Below are 22,660 nucleotides of genomic sequence, written 5' to 3'. Positions count from 1 at the left end.
TTGCGTTTGGTTACGTTAAAATTGGAGTTGGATGGATCGTATTGAATAAGTCCGCACCTATTTACTTTATTATCTGAGCGATTGTTGAGCATGTTTGCCTCTCTGCCCGTAGTTAGTGAAAAGAAGATATTCCTTTTATGGAGATTATTTATGTCCGTCCAGTACTCCTGGGAGCTACTTAGCTTCGGGGCCACATTGACCAGTTCGTTTTCGTTTTGTAGATTGATAAGATGTCCGTCGATCTGACGACACTTTTCTACAGCTCCAAACCAATTTTGAGTCTCTTTATTTTCGAAATAATAGTATTTCTCACCAACTTTTTCGAAAGGTTCCGGAATTTTCTCTTCGAAATTATTACTTATACCACCTTCAATGAGCGCTCTTGTATTTGTGCCTGAAAATTTATGATTAATTGTGGAATATAAATAATTTTCTTCAGACCAGAACCTTCCATTAAGTTTATCATCGCTTGGACATTACACAAATTCAATAATATCAGAGCAAAACTTGAAAATATACAAGCGATTCGCTGCGTCATTTTAATGCTCAAATGTCACTCGTGCCGCTTGGAAAGAAACTGATTAAACATTCGATTGCCATTAGGCATTTATGGAGGCTTTCGCTTCTGTTAGTCAGAGAACTCGAGTAATCAAAAATATGTGGGAGTATGCAAGAAGGCGAGCTCAAGAGCAGATATTGTTAAAAAGAATGTATTACAAATTGTTTTTTAAATATATATCAAATACCTTTATCAATAACAATGAATTTCGGTCATTAAATTTCCTTTAACACTTATGCCTCCCCCACTTCTCCACTCCCCATTGCCATGAAAATGGAGGAATTGATTTGTGGCAACAAATACCAGGGAGAGTACAAACAAATTACCAGCTCGGGCAGTCCAATATCTACTTCACCTAATGGCTTTATCAGCGTTAGACACACATGTTGCTATAAGTACTGTGCTTCAGTTTCGAGTGGGACTCGAGTGTAAGCGAGCATATTCAATTGCATTTGTAGATAAATCTTCCATGTATTTACTGCGTTGCTGTTGCGCTTTTGCTATTCCCACATGGAACATTTGTTGCCGGTCTGAATTAGGCAAATGCGACTACGAGAGTTTGACTGTGGGTAGTCCTCTATTAGCTGCAAGAGCATATATACTCCTCTCGAATTCACATCGCACAATAAAGCAATAACAGTTCATAGGTATTGCCTATTGAAACGAAGCGGGATTGCCTACAAGCATAAACAAGAAATCTTTAAGTAACAAATTTAATAAAAATCTTAAGGAAATCTAGTATTAATGTTTTACAACATATACATACCTTCTGTTAGTAATTCGTTCTGAAGGTCTCACATATTGTGTGCTTTCTTCGGCCATCCCAGTAGTTAATATTTAATTTTATAATATCTATTAGTAATTAGTGAGGTACCAGACAAAATATCGTAGCATAACTTAGGGGGCAACGGCTATGGTAACAGGTGAAGAGAAATGTTAGTTAAAATAATAACAGTTCGTAAACAGTACACTGTTGGCTCTGCTGATAACTAACAATTTCACCGTATAGGATCATGTTGATCTACTGTTATTTAACACGATACTGTTAATCAACATGATTATGCTAATATACTGTATAATAACAGTGGTGGTAAGAAAGTAGTTTTACTGTGCTGTTAACTGAAAGACATGAATAGTAGCTGAACAACTCTCATGTTAAACTAGCGTTTCTCTCATCCCACTTGTTATTTCTGTTCGCCTAATACTTCAGCAGCCTTCAAAACCGACTTATGAGGCTACAGCTTTCGGACGAACAGACGGACTAAGCTAAATCAACTCAGCTTGTTGTCCTGATCTGGAATATGTATACACACACATATGCATACGTAGCAAAAACATAGTTATACCCAGATTTCCAATATTAAAAAACCCTTTTGTTATGTTTCTCTAAATGTAAATTTATTTAATCTTGTTCATTGCGATATTAATGTATGTTTATGTTTATAATAGACACAATATTCCGTATATATATATATATTATATATAAGTATATATGCAGGCGCATCTCGTTAGATATTTGATGTATAGATAGCAAAATTATGCACGCGTGATTCGTATTATTATTTACAGGAAATCCCTTTGAAAGAGTTTAAAGTTCAGAATGAATGGAATTTTGGCACAGATAGACGAGTTCAAGCACAAAGCAAATCGTAATGTATGTATATATAATATAGTATATATAGTAGACCCCAAGCAAAATAAAATAAAAATTAGGAATATTTGAATAACGTCTGTTTCACATATTCAAATCAAATTTTGAGGCGGGAAACTTACTTGAACTACCTTTCGGTTCAAGGGCCAAGACACGTGCACATCTAGCATATGTATATATTATATATATGTATATGTATTTGTGTGTGTGCTAATACTAAGGCATACCTATTAAAAGATTTTTTGCGCGAGTTTCATTACAGTTCATTTGTTTTATATTTATTTTTATTTGTTCTTAAATTGTTACTAAATATTTGATTACTTTTTCATATATGTTAATACTCTTCTTTTTTTGTTGTTGGTATTTTGCTTTGGTTTTTGAACATTTAGACGAGCGAGAGAGCGAGAGAGGATCATGATCTTAACATTTATAGTTTGATGGTGCAATAACTTTTTCAACAGTGTAGCAACAATTTGCAGTATGGTATACATATATGTATATAGTATATATAAGAACATTTTAAACTCTTTGTGCTATGCAGACAGTGTTTGTGTAAGTTATACATAGTAAATCCAATATATATATTTACGTATATATATATATAGTTAGTTGTAATAGAAATTTAATTGAATCGAATCGGAACACGAATAAAAATTAAACATTTGCATCAAGTGAATGGAAATTGTAGTTTGCTCTTGTAACTTCCTGTAACGTGTTTGTAGAATTCGCTTGAAGTAAGAGATTATCGTGATTATCGCGTAGTTGTTGCCCAAATTTAAGCATCGGTCTCAGATCGTCGCCTCCGTCCAGGACCGCCCGGAAAATTGGCCGCGGCCAGGCCCATGCGATGCTTTGCCTCCTGGGTGCCCGAGTAGCCGCGCGCCAAGCCAAAGTCCACCGTGCGCTTCGAGCTAACGAGGGGAGAGAGGAAGGGGAAACAGGATAACATGAATACAATAAGAACGGAAGCGCTAGGACTGTATACATGGGATTATTTGGAATACTTACTTCTCCAGGTCGTTGCGTGCTCGTATTATGGTGCGACCAAAGCGCGTCATCAACTCCATCAAGAGGTCGTCGGGCACTTCCTCGAGTTCGTTGTAGCCGCCATAGCCGCCGTTGGAGCTTTGACTGTATATTGTGGGGAGGGGGGGTCAGTGAAGCGAGATATTAAAATCTCTATAAATGCTCATATTAGGCTGCCCTGACGCTTCTATAAATAATTAATGCAATGCAATGACAAATCAAAGCTGTTCCAGCCGGCCTGCCAACGTAATTAAACAATCAGGCTCCCTAATTACTTTGCCTTGTAATTTACATTTGTTGCGTATCTGGCATTTGCATGGAAATCGAATGTCAACGTTCACTCTCTAACTCCCACTCTCTGTGAGGAGAGAGAGAGAGAGAGAAAGTGCGAGAAATGTCAATGAATGTAATTTTCCATTCGAGCAGTCGCCTCGTTAAAAGAACTCTAAGCATATCAAGAAGTGTGTGCGCCTCAGCTGTCGTCTTAGTGAGAGTTTGAAACACGAAAATACAATGTTTGCAGCTTAAAGTGTCGCATCAGCACGAGTTTACATTTAGTTAATTAAAATTTCTACGAGCTGCGAGGCATATTCAAAATGCTAATGCAAAAGAGAACTCCAAGATAAAAAAAAAAAAAAAAAAGAATGAATAAGGAAAGTGTGCAATTGACAAAGGACACGCGCAGCCACATACACACACACACACATGCATACATATACAGTTTTCTATATGCGTTGTTGAAATTAGCATCATCATCTCAGCTCTTAGCTCTCAGCTTGCCAGCTCTTGGCTGATGCCAAAAATGCTCTCTACGCTGCCGTTTGCCTGCTGGTTAGCCTTGCCCAAGTTAAATTCCCCTCAACCAACTCTCTCCCGCCCTGTCCCTCTACCTTTCCCCATCACCATCTCGTGCACTCTGAACACTCTCGGATAATTGGTTTTGGCAAATATTTTTATACAAAATTCAGAATTCGCAGCTTAAGTGGCAGGAATTAATTAGTTCGTGTGCGATAAAGATAAATGGCATACAGCTAAGGATATTCTACAACTACCTGGGCATGGGGGCTGCATCGGTTCGCGAGATGGCCAGCAGGCAGATGCTCATCACGGCCAAGGCAGCGAACGCAATTCGGTTTGTCATCATTGTGCTGCGATTTATTAGCTGAAAATAGAGGGAGATAGAGAATGAGAAGAAAGTCAGTTAGAGTGTGTGAAAAACAATTATCAGAGGTCTGATTGTTAGAGCGTTTTAGTTTAAGCTACTTAGAGTTAAGCTCCCACTTTCATGGCCCACCTTGCGTATGAGCAGTATTCCCCAACAATTAAAAATCGATCGGCAGGACAGCCCCTAGTCATAGTCGACCACAAGCGGAAGTCCGAGGTATACCTTTTCCCATTAGGTGATTCATTAACTACTCAACGAAACAGAAGCCCACATTCCTGCCCCCTGTCCCTGTCCTCTGCTCTCTTTCCATGGCTTGACTTCCTGTCCATTTGACTACTGCCCAGTCGTTCGACTCGTTTTGCCCCTCAGCTTTGCATTCTGCACCCACTTCCTGTCGTCGGCTGACCCAGTCCTGCCCATAATGCTGTTGTCACTGTTATGTTTACAGTTGCGAAAGTTTAACAGCTCTGTGACAACTCCCTGACATCAGTGGCCAGGCAAAACGCCCCCATCGCCTGAGAGCACTTCAAATGAATTGGCCCACTGCACCTGTCCGCCTCTGAATGCCCGATGTCCGATGCATGACTCTGACATTCAACTCTGAGCTGGGCTCTCATTTAATCATTTGGCACTTCGGTCGTTTGCCCGGAAGTGCCCCCAGGCACATGCACCTGCGCATACCCGTGCACATTCAAAGTGCACTCTCGTTGATAGACGCGGCGATATTTGTCATCCCACAGGCCCTTCAATGTGTGTGATGAACTAAACAAAACTGAACTGAGGGATCGCCGGAAATCAATCGCGTGTGCTCCGAGCCATTTTTAATAGCAAAATCAAATAAATTTCATATAATTCTTGCATCTACCAACGGATCTGAGCAACTTCAACTTAGAAAATGATTGATTTAGTTATTCATATGCATATTAGTGGGAGTTCAAAAGGAAGTGATGCATAGACCATTGCATATGCATAGACCATATAATATAATTTAAGACTATTCCGATAGCATTAAACTCACATTAAATATAAAACAAAATAATATTTAGTATAGATTAACAGAGTATAAATGTATTTACATAGAATAAACTTAATTATAATTTATCTATAACTATAAATATATACATGTATATCATCTGTTTTCGCCAAATATACAACTAGCTCTTCATAATTATTTCCAGTGCAGAACTGATATAAAATGTATTTAATATCCCGTAGATTTGATTAATTATATTTAAAACTTATTCAGATTCCATCATTAGACATTAAATGTAATTTAATATATGTATTCAGCTACAGGTGAATATTAAGAGCTGTCGCCAAGGACAGAAACACTTGACTGGGCTTAAGACAGCCGTGAAATGGAATGAATTTCACTTATTTACTTCACATCTTCAACTAATTGAATTAGCTCACAGCCAAACTACCATAGACTAATTAATTCTTGCATTGGACAGAGAACGCAGCCAGCAAGAGGTCAAGTGCAAAAAAAGAAAAGGGCCCGATGCGTGAGTGGGCAATTACGAGGGGCAATTGCTTTGTGCAGACCTTTAAGTTATTTACAAAGGGAGTCAAGAGAAATCGCTTTAACTTTCAACTGCTTGGGTCGAGGAAATGTTTGGTCATAAAGGACCATTTGCCACTCGGAGATAAGAAGACGTGCGGGTTTCTCTGCGAGTCTTCAGCCCGTTTTAAAGGCTGATTCCAAATCAAATAAATTGGACCAACATTTCAAAAGAAAGCCAAACGAAGTCATATACGCGCACAATAAGATCAATATGTGATTGCATTTTATGACCCACACGTTTGCCTCTTCACAGTGGCTGTGACTGTGACTGTGACAGTGAGTGCGACTTGGACTGGGACTGTGACTGTGACTGGGGCAAGCTACAGGTTGCTGGCTGTGTGCCATCTGCTAGCCTCGGGTTCTCTTATCGAACCGCAGCAACAAGCGGGAAATGCTCAACTGAACTGGGACACATCAAGCGAACGAATGGACACTCATCGCACTTTTAACAAATAAAGCAATAAACCGATTTTACGCCGCCCCGGACAATATCCGCTCATCTCAGTTTCATTTTATACCCTTCGAGGCTCTGGAGGGGGTATATTAACTGTTTTGAAATCATGCATTTGTTAATTATTTATATATTTTGTATATTTAATAAAAATGTTTAAAAACAGATATTTTTTTCTTAAATATATTACCTTGCATTAATTAATTTTGTGGGGGAAACAATTGTTTTTACATATTATTCTTAAAGTAAATAATTGACAGCGAAAATTTAAATTAAAAATTAAGTAATTAATTAGTCAATTTATTATTTTAAAGCAAGTATATTTCTATTAATTTTGGTTTTTAGTGTGTCTGGAGAATATGATGGCAAAGTCATATTGTGAATATTTTCAACCAAAACAAATGAGTTGTTGGAAAATCCATGGCAAAGCTAGTATCATAGGCGTCCATCGAATAGTATTATTTACTATGACAGACAGTCGATTCTATTTTTTTAGAATTAAAAATGTATATTAAAAACAAATAGAGTATATCTAAGTAGAAACTTAGTTCCCTCTACGCTATTAGCTGGGAGCGTGCTTCTTAGAAGCAACCAGTGTCTGTTCTTTTGTTGCCATTCGAAATTTTCATTGGTGCCACGGAGCGTATGATTGTGGTTTGTGGCTTGTGACTTGGAGCATTTGTTGTCCAGGCGACGACTGCTCAGTGATGCGATGGGCATATGAATGAGCGAGCTTGTCTGACCAACCGTTTATCAATCATTTTCGCATTTGATTTATGGCCGCCTGCGCAGCCATAATGAGTGGTGCGTAAATATATATATGCATATATATACATACAAACATATATGACGTATACGCCCCGGGTACCTGCAGCAGTTGCCCCGCTCAGTGGAGTGTAAAGCAGAGCGCACATAAATTTCGATTAGTTTTTCATACATACGGCTTTGGATTTGTTTGCTCTTGGGTCTGATAGCCAACCGTGAGCCAGCTCACGAGCATTCGATTGTATTTGTACACGATGAGGCTTAAAGGCTTAGCACAAATGCAAATAAAAATAAAATATTATCCAAAAATAATAAACATATAATATAATATTTGCGCACAAATAAGCAGATAATCAACAATTGTTGGGTCAGTGCACAATTCATATTGCGCTCGATTTGCGAATAACTAAATATTTATAATGCTTGTCCGCAGCAAACTCAGCTGCAGGCCCACACACACACACGCCTACTCGTGGCCTGTCTGCTGCCTGCCTGCCATCTGACTTCACACTTGGCTGAAATGAAATGTGTATTGGCTGCAACTTCTGCTTCAGCTGCTGCGGCGCTGCTCCAGTGCTCCTTGCTATCCGTGCTATCGCGCGTCGGAGTGATTCGCTGATTCAGTGACATGAATTTTATGCTCTGAGCCAGCCAAGTGCCAGACGATTAATTATAAAATGCAGCTGATAGTTGTCTCAAATGACGCTCGCAGCGAAGCTTGATGCAAACGAATTTCCCTGAATTAATAAACACTAAAAAACATGACAAGCTGAAATATAAATTATCTTAAACAAAAAAGGAAGAATTAAATTTTTAAAAATTATACATTTGTTTATATGAAAATCATTTCTGTAGATTATTCTTTAAATAAATGTATAGTAATAAATTCTTTAAATAAATGTATAGTAATAAATTCTTTAAATAAATGTATAGTAATAAATTAATACAATAATAAAAAATAAATTATTGAGATTCTAGAAGAGGCTTGTATGTTTTCTTATATTCCTAACTTTAATGTAAAATCTTCAAAAATAATTACTGTAAGTATTTAAGTAGATTACATTAGGGCTGCACTTTATTTTATGTCAAAAAATTCTAAAAAATCATCATCATCTCATCCCTCAATACCAGCAGAGCGTAGTTTTTAGTGTTCTCAAACTTCGCACATAAACAAATTATACAACACTGCCCCTGACACTGATATGAATACTGAAAATATTTACGAAAACTCACTAAAGAACTAATGTGCTTAAAACTTGGAGGGGGTTAAGCTATCAATTTTGCACTTTAAACTTACCAAAAACAATTAATAGTTAGTTTTTGGTAAAATTTTGGTGTCGCTTCTGGAAACAGTTTTGCTTAACACAAATTTTCTCGCCACTTAAGCTCAACAAAAATTAAAACTTGGTCTGCACACATGCTGCCTGACAGCCTGCAGTGCCACTTGGTTAAAGGTGCCGCCGTGTTGCTTTAATTTCCATCATGTGCCAGAACTTTTGCTTGTATTAAAACAAACATCGTTAACACATTCATACTCACATACACGTGTATGTGGTGCATGTAAATTGCTTTGGTAGCCAAAGGAAAAGCACGAAAATAATGCGTATCTCAGATATCACGAAAACTAAATACTCTTTAGTGGGTGGATATTAGCCAGGTTTTTATTATATTTATTCGTTAAGCCATGAATTTATAAACTTGTTTTTCTAATAAAATTTATTTTGTTTTATTATTTTCTGTATTTAAAAAAAAAAAATAAATATAAAAAAAAAACTCGTATAGTATAATAATATTTCTTCTTATAAAATCCTGAAAGTAATCTGCAATCGACCTGACTTTGAAACCGGAGTTTCCAATAATATTTGATAAATTCCTTCATAAATAATATCGCTTTAGTCTTTACTTATTTCTAATTTTAAAGGCGTTTCCTTGTGCTGTAGTAAAATAACTAACTTTTAATAAGAATAAAACCAACTTCAAAACATTTTAATTTTGTATGAGCTGAGTCGCTGACACTTATTTGTAAAACAACCGGGAATCAAAGGCACAATATATGTAAAAATAAACAAGAGATGGACACATTATCACCAATATGGTATAGATCAGCTTTATTAACACTTCAAATAAAGCAGGTCAAGTCAACCTTTGCTCTTAGTTTTTGTTTATATTTAAGTAACCCTAAAGCGCTGACAAAATGCCTGATGCGCTCGCTCTCAAAGTGGATAGTCATAAAACGTATATACTCCTCTGGAGATAGTAAACAGAATATAAAAATAGAAATTATACTGCAGAGCCCTTGACAGTGTGCCTTGGGTGCGGTTTGTTCTGGCCAAAGTGAAACTGGAGACGCAGACATTGAAATTGCATTGCGTTGATTATGGTCAACACCTCGTTACGTCTCCCTATGCTGCTCCGATGTGGACACAGATGTGGATGTGAATGTGAATGTAGATGGTCACCTGCTGTGCTGGTAACTGAAAACGTACTTATGACTTTATAGACCTCGGGCTGGGGCTCGGCGCCGACGTGGACTTGGGTCACAAGTCTGAAATAGAATTTGGGTCATTCGTTTTCTGCGAGCTGGTCTCCGTCTCTCGGACTGACTCCAAAGAGTAAAATAAATGAAAGCTGCTTTGATTTGAATTCTCTTGCCAGTTCTGAATTGGCTTTAATATATAGGCCAATTCGCAGATATCAAACCCAAAAGTCAGAAATAATTACGAAAATTACCTACACGAGTGCCAGCACTCTAGTTGCATTAAAGTTTCATAATGCCAAATGAAAATTGCGTACAGGACATGGCACGGGTTGCCAGGGCAGGAAAAGGGCGCAGAGAAGCTGTCAAGCTGCCGCTTGCCGCGTTGTAATTGGATGCTTATTGAATTAGCGACAAAGCCGCCGATGGGTGGCCTGTCGCACTGCTGCCCGAAGCCCGCTGGAAGCTGCCCGCCTCCAGCTGTGTCTGTGCGCTGCCATTTAGATATTTATCAAATTATTTCGTTTGTCAAATTAAGCAAACAAGTCGTTCAGCGTTCCAGCAATGGCAACAGTAAGATTGATTCCGATTCCGATTCTCATTCGCATTCGCATTCGTCTTGGCGCGACGACAGAAGTCGCTAATCCAAGCATTTTATTTGCCCAGATTTGTGATTTGCTCTGCCAATCAGTTTCGACTGTCAATTGCGCGACTCTGCCAGAGCGCATTCATTTTGTTTTCATTGACAGCAGACGGAGAACGTCGTAATATAAAGCAAATTAGTAGTATAAATATTATTATTAGCACAGTTTGAAATAGTTTCAATAATTTACAATTTTTATTTCGCAACTTTTGGCATGCGGAAATGAAGCGACCGCAGTTGTCACGTAATTCTCCCAAATCACCAAAGTCTACAAAACTTCCCAAGAAACTTCTGGCTGGACATTAAAGTTAAAAGGTTAGTATAACGTGTGCAGGCGTGTGTAAGAGGTGGAAGACTTCCACGACTTTAAAGTCGCAGTAGCATACGATTCCCAGATAAGCCATGTCCGTTTACAGTATACAGCTTTCATACGAACAACGTGTTCATAAAACTTTCATTTTGCATACAGTTAAATTAACTTGGGGTTACAGCGAATATACGTAAGCCCTAGAAAGTCCATTTGTGTTTGCCATAAAAGTTTATTGAAATAATTAAAGTATTACAGCAACTAAAGATGCTATAGTAAAACTTAAACATAAGAAATATTTATAAAAAAAAAAATACTTATAATCCCAACTGATTATATCTTCAAGGCTCACTTAAGTTAACTCAAGTATGAAACATAAATATTTTTAAGCACTTCTCAGAATATATGAATTGAATTTTACACTCAGTGCAAATGCTCAGGAAATCCTCACTGAAATACCAAGGTCCTCGGGCGTTCCTCTGTAGAGGTAATGCATAGCCAACTAAGAGATTCTTATGTAAGTCAAATGTCAACTTATATTTTTAAGATTATTAAAATTTAAGAATATTGAGAAATTGATACTGAAGTTTTTTTTTTAAGAATTTGCCGCCAAATTGAATTTATTATTATTATTATTTAAAATTTTAAAAGCTTTTTATATATTTTTCGTTTATTTAATTTACAATAAGTTTTAATTTAATATATTTATTTTTTATTATTTTATTTTATTATTTGATTTATTGTTTTATTATATTATTTATATATAATTTTTAAAATTATTTAATATTTGTATTTCATATTTTAATAATTTCGATCGTTTTATTTTAATTTATTTATTTAATATATTTTTATATTGAATTTATTTATTTACGTTTTTTTATTTTATATTTTTCATATTGTTGTATTACAAATTTAAATTAATTACAATTACATTCAAAAGGTATTTAGTTATTCATTTTGATTATTATTTAGCAGGTCTTCATATTACAGTAATTATTCACATAAAAAAGCCATAATTTTACAATTAATTTTATGCTACATACTCATCTAGTTTATCTTAATTAATCTTCATTATAATTAATTCAAACGTTGCAAAGTAATAAATAAAATAAAAGCAAAGTTATCTGGCTTCCGTTTGAATAATTCTTAATTCCTTACTAGAGAATTGGACTCTGAAGGCTTTTACTTTTACTTGCGCACTTAGGAGAAGACAAAAAAAAAGCAAAAAACTGACGTCAAGTAATTACAACCTCTAATGTAGCTCCCGAAACTGGGATCCTGCCCTGGGGAATAGAAGTTCTTAGCATACAAGAGAACGGTACGACGAGGACGAGGACGAGCAGTAAGGTGCCTCTTAGAGAGCGAACAACGAACAACGAAATAACGAGCTGCGGCAGCGACTAGAAAAACGAATGGCGACGTCATCATTGGAGGAGCACGCGCTGCTCAAATGCCAAAACAAAAAGAAATTGTTGTCCTAAAGCACATGCCGCATCCTTGATGGAGAGGGGCACCAGGAGGTGGGTGGAAAGAGTGCACGACGTGCCACAAGACAGCCAAGCCAAGACAATGTTCAGCAGGACGCACAAACATTTAACGTTTGAAGCTAAAAGCATCGCACGCAACAGGACGAGCGTTGAGCCGACAAAAGCAACTTTTGGGACTCGGTTTGAGCCACATTTACAAGAAAAGAGAAGAAGAAAAAAAAAACATGATGGCAGAGCTGGGAGTTTTGGGGTTTTGGTTTTGGTTTTGGTTTTGTTTTGAGATACGGATTGAACCGTCGTCAATGTGAGCAGCAGCTATGTACCTGGGCGCTCTTTACATTAACTTAAAAATTCATTGCGACCCAAGGAATACTTTTATTTAGATTTTGGTAGAGCCTGCTGCTCCTTTGCGAGTCGCCTCCACGTCGAAATGATGGAAAATTATGCGAGAAATGTCCGAGACAGATTAAAATAATTGCACAAAGGTGTTCAGCGCGCAGAAAATCGCAAATTGCGGCCAATCCAACAGGTATTGGCCGTGGCTCTCATCCACTGGGATTTCGCTCTCGAATTGTTTATTTATTTATTTAAAGTGAGCATCTCGTGAATTAGCCGCAGGTGATTTGAATTGTTGAATTCGGTTTGAATTGTTGCCAAGCCTTTGAAGATTCTATTCCCAAAAAGCCCATCGGATCGAATGCTGTAGAATCTCAGCTACAATTGACTCCTTTCACATTCACAACAATTTGGCTAGCAATGCAGCATTTAGGCTTTTTGACTACTAGCTGCGAGCTAACTTGAAAATACTTTTCTGTTCTGACGCTGATAAACTTTTGCGTACGTCACAGATGAATGAAGGAAACCCACATGTGCCAAGCGCTCTCAACTGCGTCACTGGGCCAAACAAAAGTGCAAAATATTTAAATAATGGGCCAACTATGCTTTTGGGAGCAAGTACAAAATATGTTGGGCAAAGTTTTTCAGCCGATGCGAAGCACAGTGGAGCCTCGGCCGGCAGAACATGGCAAAAATCAGAAAATTAATGAAAGTCTTTTTAAATTTGTTCAATGCTAATTGACAGATAATTACCCAAGGGTCAGTTATAGTCAAATTGAATTGAAAATATATGAATTTATAAGGTTGCTATAGAAATTAAGTTGATAATTTAATTAAATAAATTAACATTATTTTAAATTTCATTTTAAAAAGAAAAGAAAATTGTATTAAATATATTAAAACAATTAGAATACATCAAAGGAAATTATATCAACCAAACGAAAAAAGAAAGCGAAAAATGATAAACAATTTTCCATATGTAAACCGTGAAATCTATGATATTTCGGTTCTTGATTATATCAAAATTACATTATTATTAATTTAGAACCTATTATTTTTAGTAAACCTGATTTCTCCTAATTGCTCGAGAGTGATTTTTTATAGATTTGTGCAGGGAAATCTTATCTTTACAATATTTATAAAAAATTTGGCTGTAATTTCTCTTTTTTAACCACATTCCCCCGACCCTTTAATACACAGGCTGTGCATGTCATTTAGATTTTTACAATATCGTCTTCAGTTTAAAAGTTATGGTGTAAATGAGCAAACGCCCCACTGTGCGTTGCACCTACGGCCTCTGCTGCGGCACTTTGTATAATTGTTGCATGTGGCTTGGGTTGCCTTGCCTCGAACACTCTGCCATCATATAAATCGCGAGCACATATCGACGGTAATGTGTACATACATATCACTTCTCTCCCCATCTCCTCCTCTATTTCTCTCTCTGCTGCTCTCTCATTCCGGCTTCATTAAATTGCCATTAGAGATCCGAGTCGAGTTCAGCTGCCGTTCGCGATGTCAGCCGCAGTTTCAATTCCCTGACTAGCTCTCAATTGTTGTCGGTCGAGCTGCTGTATGTGCTGCCACTGCCGCATTCACAATTGACATTTGTTTGTTTATGTTTTCCGAGCATTGTTAACACAACTTTTGCCAAATCAAATAGAAACCCTTTCTTCACTCAGTTTATTTGAATATCGAGTGGGCAACTTTTTTGCACTCTGACATTGCGGCTGCAAATGTAAATATGTTTTTCTATTAAACGACCTTTGTGTTCGCTTTTACGTTACCGACCTACCGGCATCACACACACATATCTTTACATACATTTATACATTGTGTTGAATATTTTCTAACTTTGTAAACACAGCCAGGCTCAAGGACTATGTAATTTATATACTTTGTTTGCCAATTGAACAGCAAAGTCAAATATATTTCAACATGAAAGTTGCAACGTTTAATTACTAGCTTTGAATAGGTTTTTTTGTATTCTATAACTAGAAATCTGTGCTCTGATAGTATAATTATAAAGTATATCATAAGTTTGATTTGTATGGCAGAAAATATTCAATATGATGAGATCATAATTATTATAGAATTTGGCAGATAATATTATATTATATTATACATTGTTTTTTACAATAAAATTTATATTCTTTTTTTTTTTATTATATTACACTCCCTAGAACATCTCTATGTTTTCTCACTGCCTGTGTTTACTGTGACGATGAGTCTGTGGCCACAACTCGACACTGCCTACAGGGTATCTACTGTACAGTCTCCTCTGGCTAACACTCACCTCTTCTAGCTGTTATGCTATGAGTCGTCATTTAAATGGCTGCACGAATGTTCGTGCTAATAGCGCCACAGAGAATGCCGAGCCTCGTATTTTATGACACACCGGAGTCAGCCGCTGACAACAAAAGCCGAAACCCGAGTCCTCGACTCATCTGCTTTCGGCTCGGGTTGCGGATTTCGATGTTAAGCTGAGTATAATTTATAGGATTAATACGAATACAAATTTTTGTGGACTGAATATGCGGATGTTTTAAATTCAAATTTGAAGCATAGCAAGTTTGAGATTAGAATGCGCTAAAATATATGGAGATAGAAGGAGGCAAATCACAGATGACAGATTTTCCAACTATAAGGAATTCAAGCAGAATAGAGAGAGCATAGATAATTGATGGCAAAAAGCATAAAGAAATATTCAAATGAACATAAGATAGCTAGATTAAACAGAACTTAATATCTATGCCCATATTAGCTTAAAGTTGGCTAATAGAATTGCATTCTCTTTTGAGCATTCATTTTAAATGTTTCACCCAAAGCTTCATCATTTTCTTTCTAGCAATATAAATCTTCTGCTCGGTTTCCGATTATTCAGATTAATTTGAGGCTTGTGGCAAATGTCATGCAAACTAAATCATTGTTGTCGATATAACTGGAAAATTGCTACAAAGACTACAAAGGCTATTCATGCAAGCTGCTCGACTTATTGTGCATTGGTTATTGAATAAAGCTAATCGAGATTGACTTCAACTAAGCGGACACACGAGTTGCAATCTATTGCCATTCAAAATACGCATATATTGCCCCAAAGTGGAGCACACGATTCCTGCCGCTTGCGCTGGGGCATAGCAACGATATTTAATTTTACCCAAGCGCCTTTATGCTTCTTTTTTGCAAATATTTATCCGCATTTAAAAAGTATTTTATGTTGCAATTCTTCGCCGGAGCCATGTAAATGGCACGAGGAGAATGCCAACCTACTCCAGTGATAAGACATGTATGCATTCACTTGATTCTCATCCCTAATTTGACGACAACGACCCCGCCCTCCTTCCTGTGAATGAGGTCGGCCTTATGCAGTCCTCGTTTTGTTTGCTTTAAGGATTCCAAATTGTGTGCGTATGACAAAGTTTGCATTTTGTAATAAATTCGTTTCAAAAAGTATTTCAGCATTTATGATCGGCATTCAAATTAAAATGCCAATTGCCCAAGTACCGCGTGCGTGTCACCTTTCTAATATCAAATTGCAAATTTATGATGCTGCAGCATTTCATTTTGCAAATATTTTCCATTAGCATTGAATGTTTGCTCTTGTTTCAATGCTCAGCGTTTTGCGAACGAGCAGAAGAGCAGTATTTGCACACCATGAGGGTTTTGCTTAATGAGAGAGAAAATTTACTTTCAGGTGACTTATATACATATGTATGTATATCTTAATCGAAATTATCTATAATTATCATCGAGTGCTAAGTTTAATAACAAAAATTCTATATAGAAAGTCAAAGTCCTCAAAATGGATTTGGTAACTCTTGTTTACCTTGATCGCTCAAACCATATTTGATTTTCAAAAGAAATTCATCATCATTGTAGTCATCATTCTTATATTGTTTATCATTATACGCCGATGGATAATTAACTAATAAAGTTTTTCGTCAAAATAGGCTGAAATTGTAATACTCTGCTTATCTCTAATCAAATAGAGCATTGTTTACTGTAGTAGAACTGACTCAATAAGCTCTATATATCTGGACTCATAAGTTCTACGGTAAACCCAATAAAACTTATCTAGAAATTGATTGTAGTCAATATCATAAAATCAGAGCAAATAAATTAGTTTTGCCTTGCAAATTACTGAAACTTCTAAACGTCGGATAGATATATGTCTATATAAAAATATCTATATGATGGGCAGTTACCCATTAATAAATACGGCTGTTAAGAACTGAAAAGCCAGCTAATCAATATTTACAAAAAATAACTAATTATAAATTGTTTTATGCTTTCTCAGAATATGATTAAATTACGTGTTATTTTATTTTTTGTTTGCTTTTAATTACTATTAATATTCTTGCAGTATAAATTTTCTTAAATTTTAAAATTCAATATCTTCTGAATGATCACTTTTGGCTACTTCACTCGCAATTTGAGAACAAACTCAGAGAGAACCGTTTGCGTTGGCTCTTCAAAGGGCTCGTTCGCGACTAGAGAGAAACTTTTTTCACTCTGGATTCTTCCTGGTTGGGTTTGCTCACATACTTAGTCTCATTGTGTGAGCGCCAATCGTATCTCTCCCGAAGCGATGTTCGTTAAAAGAGCGTAAGATAATCTCTCAAATAATACAAAAAGCTCAATTTACTTTGATTAAATGCAAGTCCTTTTAAATAGTTTTAAGAAATATGGCTTTGCATGCAAATTTTTAGTTAATACAAGAAATGTTGATCAATGTTAAAGTTCTGTGTGAGCTCTACTATTATTCAAACATATTTTTCTCTAACAGATTTTCAAATCGATTAGAAATAAGAAATAAGACTTTTGATATACTGATATACTGAATGTTAGTATAACGCTTAAATAGAAAGGTATTACATCTTCGTTCTTCTTTTCATTTGAATATTTTCACGCCTGCAACTCCTCACAAAATATTTATACGCATTTAAAAAATATTTTATGTTGCATTTTTCATAAGCATTTCTTTACTACCGGGAAAATGCCAATGACATGCAGTTCCTTGTTTCTCAAGCAGCGTCCTCTGCTCCTCAATCTGCCCCCGACGAAGGCGTTAAAGTCGTCTTTATGTGGCTCTCGTTGGTTTGTTGGCTCAATGGCTTTCAAATTGTTTGTGTATGACAAAGTTTGCATTTTGTAATAAATATGTTTCAAGAAATTTTAACATTTAATGCATTTAATGCCAAATATTTTTGTCACTGTTGAGCGCACAACATACCAAGTATATGTTTCTAATTAAACAAAATTGTGTTTACAGAAGACGGTATGCAAAGCTCTAAGCAAACTAAGCTTCAAGCAAATATTATCTGCCCTAAGGCATAAAATTGTCAACTGGAATTTTCTACAAATAAGTTATATTAAATTTATGATGCAAATATTCTGGTCATGGCGTTACAGTTCCTAGAGATATTATTGAAATTGCAATCTTAAATCAAGAGATTGATCAGGTTGATTTAGTACTTTTATTAGAATAATAAATTATAAGAAAAAGTCTCCGCTCCGCCAACTCACCTAAGCAAATTTTTTCGCGCCTGGTAGTCCATAAATGATATACCCGTAATGCCGTTCATAGGCATTAACCCATAATCCGCAAAAACAATCCAATTAGACATAAACATTTTTTTATTCAAATTCCGTGGCCAATTCGAATGAGCAACAGTCAATGGCTAAAAGCATTAATTCCATGGTCCAGAATAATAATAATAATCATCACAATATCCATAATAATATAATATGGCGCAATGCTCGGCGCCACTTGAAATTTAATGACATCCTCGGCTAAATCATAATGAGTTCATGGTGTGCGTAAAAATTATAATTTTTGCAACACTCTCTCTTTACTCGAGAATGTTTAATTCACTAGAGAAATGTTTAATTTGCGACAGTTGCAGCAGAGCTCGAAACAAAATGTTTAGAACTTTTAGCTCTATGGTAATTCAAGAACATGTATGTGTGGGTGAATGAGTGTGTGTGTGTGTGTGTGTGTGTGCAACCCAAAAAGCGACGTCATCAAGTGCCGCCCGCCCAAGTTTCTGCGGGTAAACATTGCGTAAACAATTTAATTAATAAAAATATGTTAATTTAATGAAAAGAACAAACGCCCCAACAAAAAAAAATATAATAAAAAGAAAGGCTAGCAATTAAGTTGCCGAAAAAAAAAACGAGGGATACTACAGCGTCGGGTATTGAGAAGTAGTTTTTACGGGCTCTTACAGCTGACCGTTTAACTTGAGCGTCATAAATGTATTTTAATTGGTGTTCAGGTATGCCTTAAAATGCAAAAGAAAAACTTTTTTATGAACTAATTGAAAGCGAAAAAGTTTGCGATGAAAAGCAGATGCCCTGTATTATGTTCCTCTTGTTTTCCTTTCTTCTCATTTTTTCGCATTCTGGACAGACTCGCACTCAGCGGAGCCAAACTAAGAGAGGGAACGAAACGGAAATCCAGTAAACTCAGTATTTTCGCCGTTACGCGCACTGCCTTCCTTCCATCTCAGGTCTTACTCTTGTTTATTCATTGTAAATTTAAAGAAAACAAATTTAGGCAGGCACAATGGGAGACCCAGCAGTTTGTCACCATTCACAGCCGCAAAAAAACAACTGGAGGCGTGGCCGGCCGTCTTAAATAGTTTTTGATTTCAAGCTCTGTCCGAATGGACACCTGTGCACATAAGAGTGGTCAGAGCATGCTGAATTGTACAAACAAATTGTCTTCAATGTTTATGGAGCATTTGTCCCTATAGCCGCTGGGAAATATTTAATGATCAATCTTAGTTTTTAGAGACTGAAATTGAGTTTGCATAAATTTAATATGTGAAATTGCTTCAATTATTTATGTGAGTATTTTTATTAATGAATTTTTTTTTGTATATAATTAATAATCTAAAATTTAATAAATGGATTGGTTTTATAATAAAAAAGAAAAAATTCAATTTTGACTTTTAAAGTTTAAAACAGCTAAAACAAATATTACTGAAATTGGTGAAAATTCTCAGAAGTTGTATATTTTATGAAATAAAGTATTTTATTTTATTTGGGGCTCTAGAACTACTCGAATCCCTCATATCCAACTTGTTGGCTATCACTAACTCCACTTCTCTCAATATAAAATTAATTTCAATTGAAGTTGTCCCTATACTAAGTGTGCTTGTGTGAGGTTTATATTCTCTTATTTATCATTAAAATGAAAAATAAAAAATATTACATTATCTGAATAGAAAATACTATTCACTATGTTTATTCGAATCGATAGTGCAGCAGTGCCTGGATAGCTTCAATAGTTTTGTTTCAAGTATAAGAGCTCGTATATTTTTTTAAGAATCTAGTGCTAAAAGATTTTTCCAGTTGGGTAATAGAATGTGTTAAATACTTCAATTGAATGTCATTTAATTTATATTGCTCCAACAAGAATATTTGCTACATTAGCACACATAGAGCACACATACTATTGAATATTATTTTAGTCATTTGTTTTTTAACTTCAGAGCCAATTTGATCAAATATGATCTACTATTGATGCAATAAATTAAATCAAATTAAATGTACTAATTAATATGCAAAAGTTCACAAATCGAGATCAAGATTTATAATTGATTTAAATACTATTTATTTAACTACTATTCTCCTTAAAGTGAGTGACTATATCTCCATGTTTGCTCCGGGTTGATTCAAATGATTTTTTAAATTTTGCTATAACTGAACGCCCACATTTAATATCGAAAAGACATACAAACTGATATAGCAAAGAGAGTTTTAGTGTCAAATTCACTGATGCGAATCGCTGAGCAGCACCATAAGAAATTCAACTAAATGCGATTTGTGTTTATATTAATAGTAGCACGAGAAAATGTTGCTCAAATGCGCACCGAAAATGGCATCAGCGGCTTAGTTTCAATTTCAACAGAAGCGAATATTTTTTGTATCATTCTTAAGCTCTATAATATAAATTTAAAAGCCACATTTCGTTCACTTAGGAAGATGTCGCTTATTGGAGCTTGCAATTTGCACGATAATCCCGAAGACTTTTCCTTTTGCCCGGCCTTTTGCCAAAGTATAAAATAATAAAGGTACAAAATCTACCTTAATTTCACAATATTCAGTAAAAGATTTTTGCGATATTAAAAGGGTCGCATGAACGAATTTGACAAAAAAGCAACGTGAGAACAAAATGTCCTTGGCCGAGCACACATCCAGGAAGGGCCAAAGGACCACGTGTGGGTCTGTCTGACTGGCAAAGGCTTAGGACAGTTGCAAGTTAAATTCCAAATAGGTTTATTACGCCTTTCTGGAAAGTAGAAGCTCAAATACCACATACCTTTGCCATAACATATGTCGGGAATATAATCTTTAGCTCTGTGGGTATATTTACATATGAAATTTTCAGTTCATTAAATAAATCCATGTGATGTAAATAAATGTGATTATAATAGGAGATATTTAACTATGCAAATGAAGTGAAATTTTATAAAACTAAATTAGAGTCAATATATTTAAGTATGTCTCTGTAGGTATATGTACCAGCTTCAACATTGGCTTGCAGAGCTAATACACTCTTTTGGTCCCCATTGGCACTAATCATAAATGGAGCCTTTACTGGCTGTGCGGGTGTCTAAAGCCAGGGATTCGATGTTTTAACATATGTATACATGAAAGTCGACTGGTCTCATTAAATTGTTCTTACTCTGTTGTCTAAGAAAACGTGGACAATTATAAGCTACTGTAGTTTTGCAGAATTAACATTATTTGTTGATAATTTGAAATATAGATTCACATCTCAAAGGTTACAAAGCAGAGCTGCTGTAACCTTTAGTTCAAGCTTAAGCTGGAATAAATATATAATAAATATATGTAGTAACTGTAAAAATAACAACTTTAGCACTTGTACAGCGAGAATCACAAAGTGTTGCCAAATTTTGCCAGTGTAATGTTGCACTGTTGATCTCTGATAAGGATAAATTGTAAATTATGTTTTCTTTAAGCTTTTGGCAAATCGAAAAACATTAAGTTTTGAATTGAGCTATCTTTGGATGTGAATTGGGTGGCACAGTCGACGGAGTCTGGGTGAAGCAATCTAATTTCTTTGACAGTCCCGTTATGGTAGCAAAAAGCGAATAACTTGATATTTTATGTAAAATTTGTATTTAAATTAGTTCAATAGTTTTTAATAATAGAAAGACAAACAGAAAGAATGAATAAACCCTTTTGTAGCATTCAAATTAACGGTAAGTAAATGTGGCAAATAAATGCGAAGTTGTACTACTTTGTTTTATGGAATATTAGTAAAGCAGATGAGGCTCATCGCAAGTCCTTAAAGAGGAAGGATTTGTAGACCTACAATTTTTCTATCAGTATAGATGTTAATGATTTAAAATAATGGACTTCATATACATATACAAATGCTATAGCAGAAGATATATTGCATATGCTTTTCCTATTTATCAAAATAATATTTAATTCATTCAAACAACTCTCTCTGGATAAACAGGAGTGATTTAAGGTACTCCGAATTGGTTTCAAAATAGTAAACTTTTATCAAATTAGTTTTTTAATCAAAAAGAAAAACATTACTAATTGTGTAGAAAAGGAATCTAGACACAGTCTCTCATAAAGCAGATAAAGCACTAAACCTACTTTTATGAAGGAAACCACACCTTCCAAAAGTTTAAAAAAAAATCCGGAATTAGTTTGCTCCTTCCTTTCAAATTAAAACAAAAATTTTAATGAAAATACGCAAAGATTGCATTTCACTGAATTACAAAAACTCTTGTAATTTAAAAATATTTATTCAAATCGCATAGTACTTATTTTATTTTAGTATTATCGCTTACCCTCCTTTTCGAACGAATAAATTGATGATAATTTAATTTAATTATGTCTTGGCAGACTCTGCTTAGTTTTCAGATTTTATTGAGTTTGTGAATAATTTTCAAGAACTGCACAAAACAAGAAAAATTTATTTAAAACTGTGAATCACTTTGAAAATGTTTTTGAACTTGAATTTGTGATTTGAATTCACCGTCGCTAGCTGCTTCCACTGCTGCTGCTGTTGCTGCTGTCGTTCAGGACTTTCCGCTGCTCCGATAACTGCACTGCTTTGGAACTGAAACGTAAGTGAAAATCGGGTGCCAAGGCGCACTCGATTTATACGAGTCGTTTGCTCAGTTCGTGCCTCCAGAGTTCGTATCAAAGTGGACGAGGATTCGAAAGATTTCAACG

General features: G+C 35.6%; 1 protein-coding gene across 5 annotated transcripts; it reads right to left on the bottom strand.

Annotated features, from left to right (window-relative positions):
* Positions 1–2,476: 2,476 nt before the first annotated feature.
* Dh31 (diuretic hormone class 2) lies at positions 2,477–22,580 on the bottom strand. 5 transcript variants are annotated; one of them, XM_030385340.2, is made up of 5 exons: positions 22,461–22,575; positions 22,273–22,377; positions 4,289–4,398; positions 3,219–3,341; positions 2,477–3,121 (listed from the first exon to the last, which is right to left on the bottom strand). In XM_030385340.2, exons 3-5 carry the CDS (start codon positions 4,378–4,380, stop codon positions 2,986–2,988), a joined length of 351 nt encoding a protein of 116 aa, XP_030241200.1. In that variant the 5' UTR covers positions 4,381–4,398; positions 22,273–22,377; positions 22,461–22,575; the 3' UTR covers positions 2,477–2,985. The 5 variants fall into 5 exon arrangements, with proteins under 5 accessions (XP_030241200.1, XP_030241199.1, XP_089113490.1 ...); XM_030385339.2 differs by having other exon boundaries at positions 4,286–4,398; positions 22,461–22,574; XM_089257364.1 differs by having other exon boundaries at positions 4,286–4,398; positions 22,273–22,407; positions 22,461–22,569.
* Positions 22,581–22,660: the final 80 nt, after the last annotated feature.

This window comes from Drosophila navojoa, chromosome 3, assembly GCF_054131105.1.
Source record: "Drosophila navojoa isolate 15081-1374.11 chromosome 3, UAZ_NAV_1.0, whole genome shotgun sequence".
Lineage (NCBI taxonomy): Eukaryota > Metazoa > Arthropoda > Insecta > Diptera > Drosophilidae > Drosophila > Drosophila navojoa.
This window is presented reverse-complemented; position numbering and strand designations above follow the sequence as displayed.

Coding starts and splice junctions, on each gene's coding strand:
- Dh31 (XM_089257361.1), bottom strand. CDS start 4,380: ATGATGACAAACCGAATTGCGTTCGCTGCCTTGGCCGTGATGAGCATC. Junction 3,342..4,285: donor GCAGCCCCCATGCCCAGGTA/GTTGTAGAATAT, acceptor CACAATATACAG/TCAAAGCTCCAACGGCGGCT. Junction 3,122..3,218: donor GCACGCAACGACCTGGAGAA/GTAAGTATTCCA, acceptor TCCCCTCGTTAG/CTCGAAGCGCACGGTGGACT.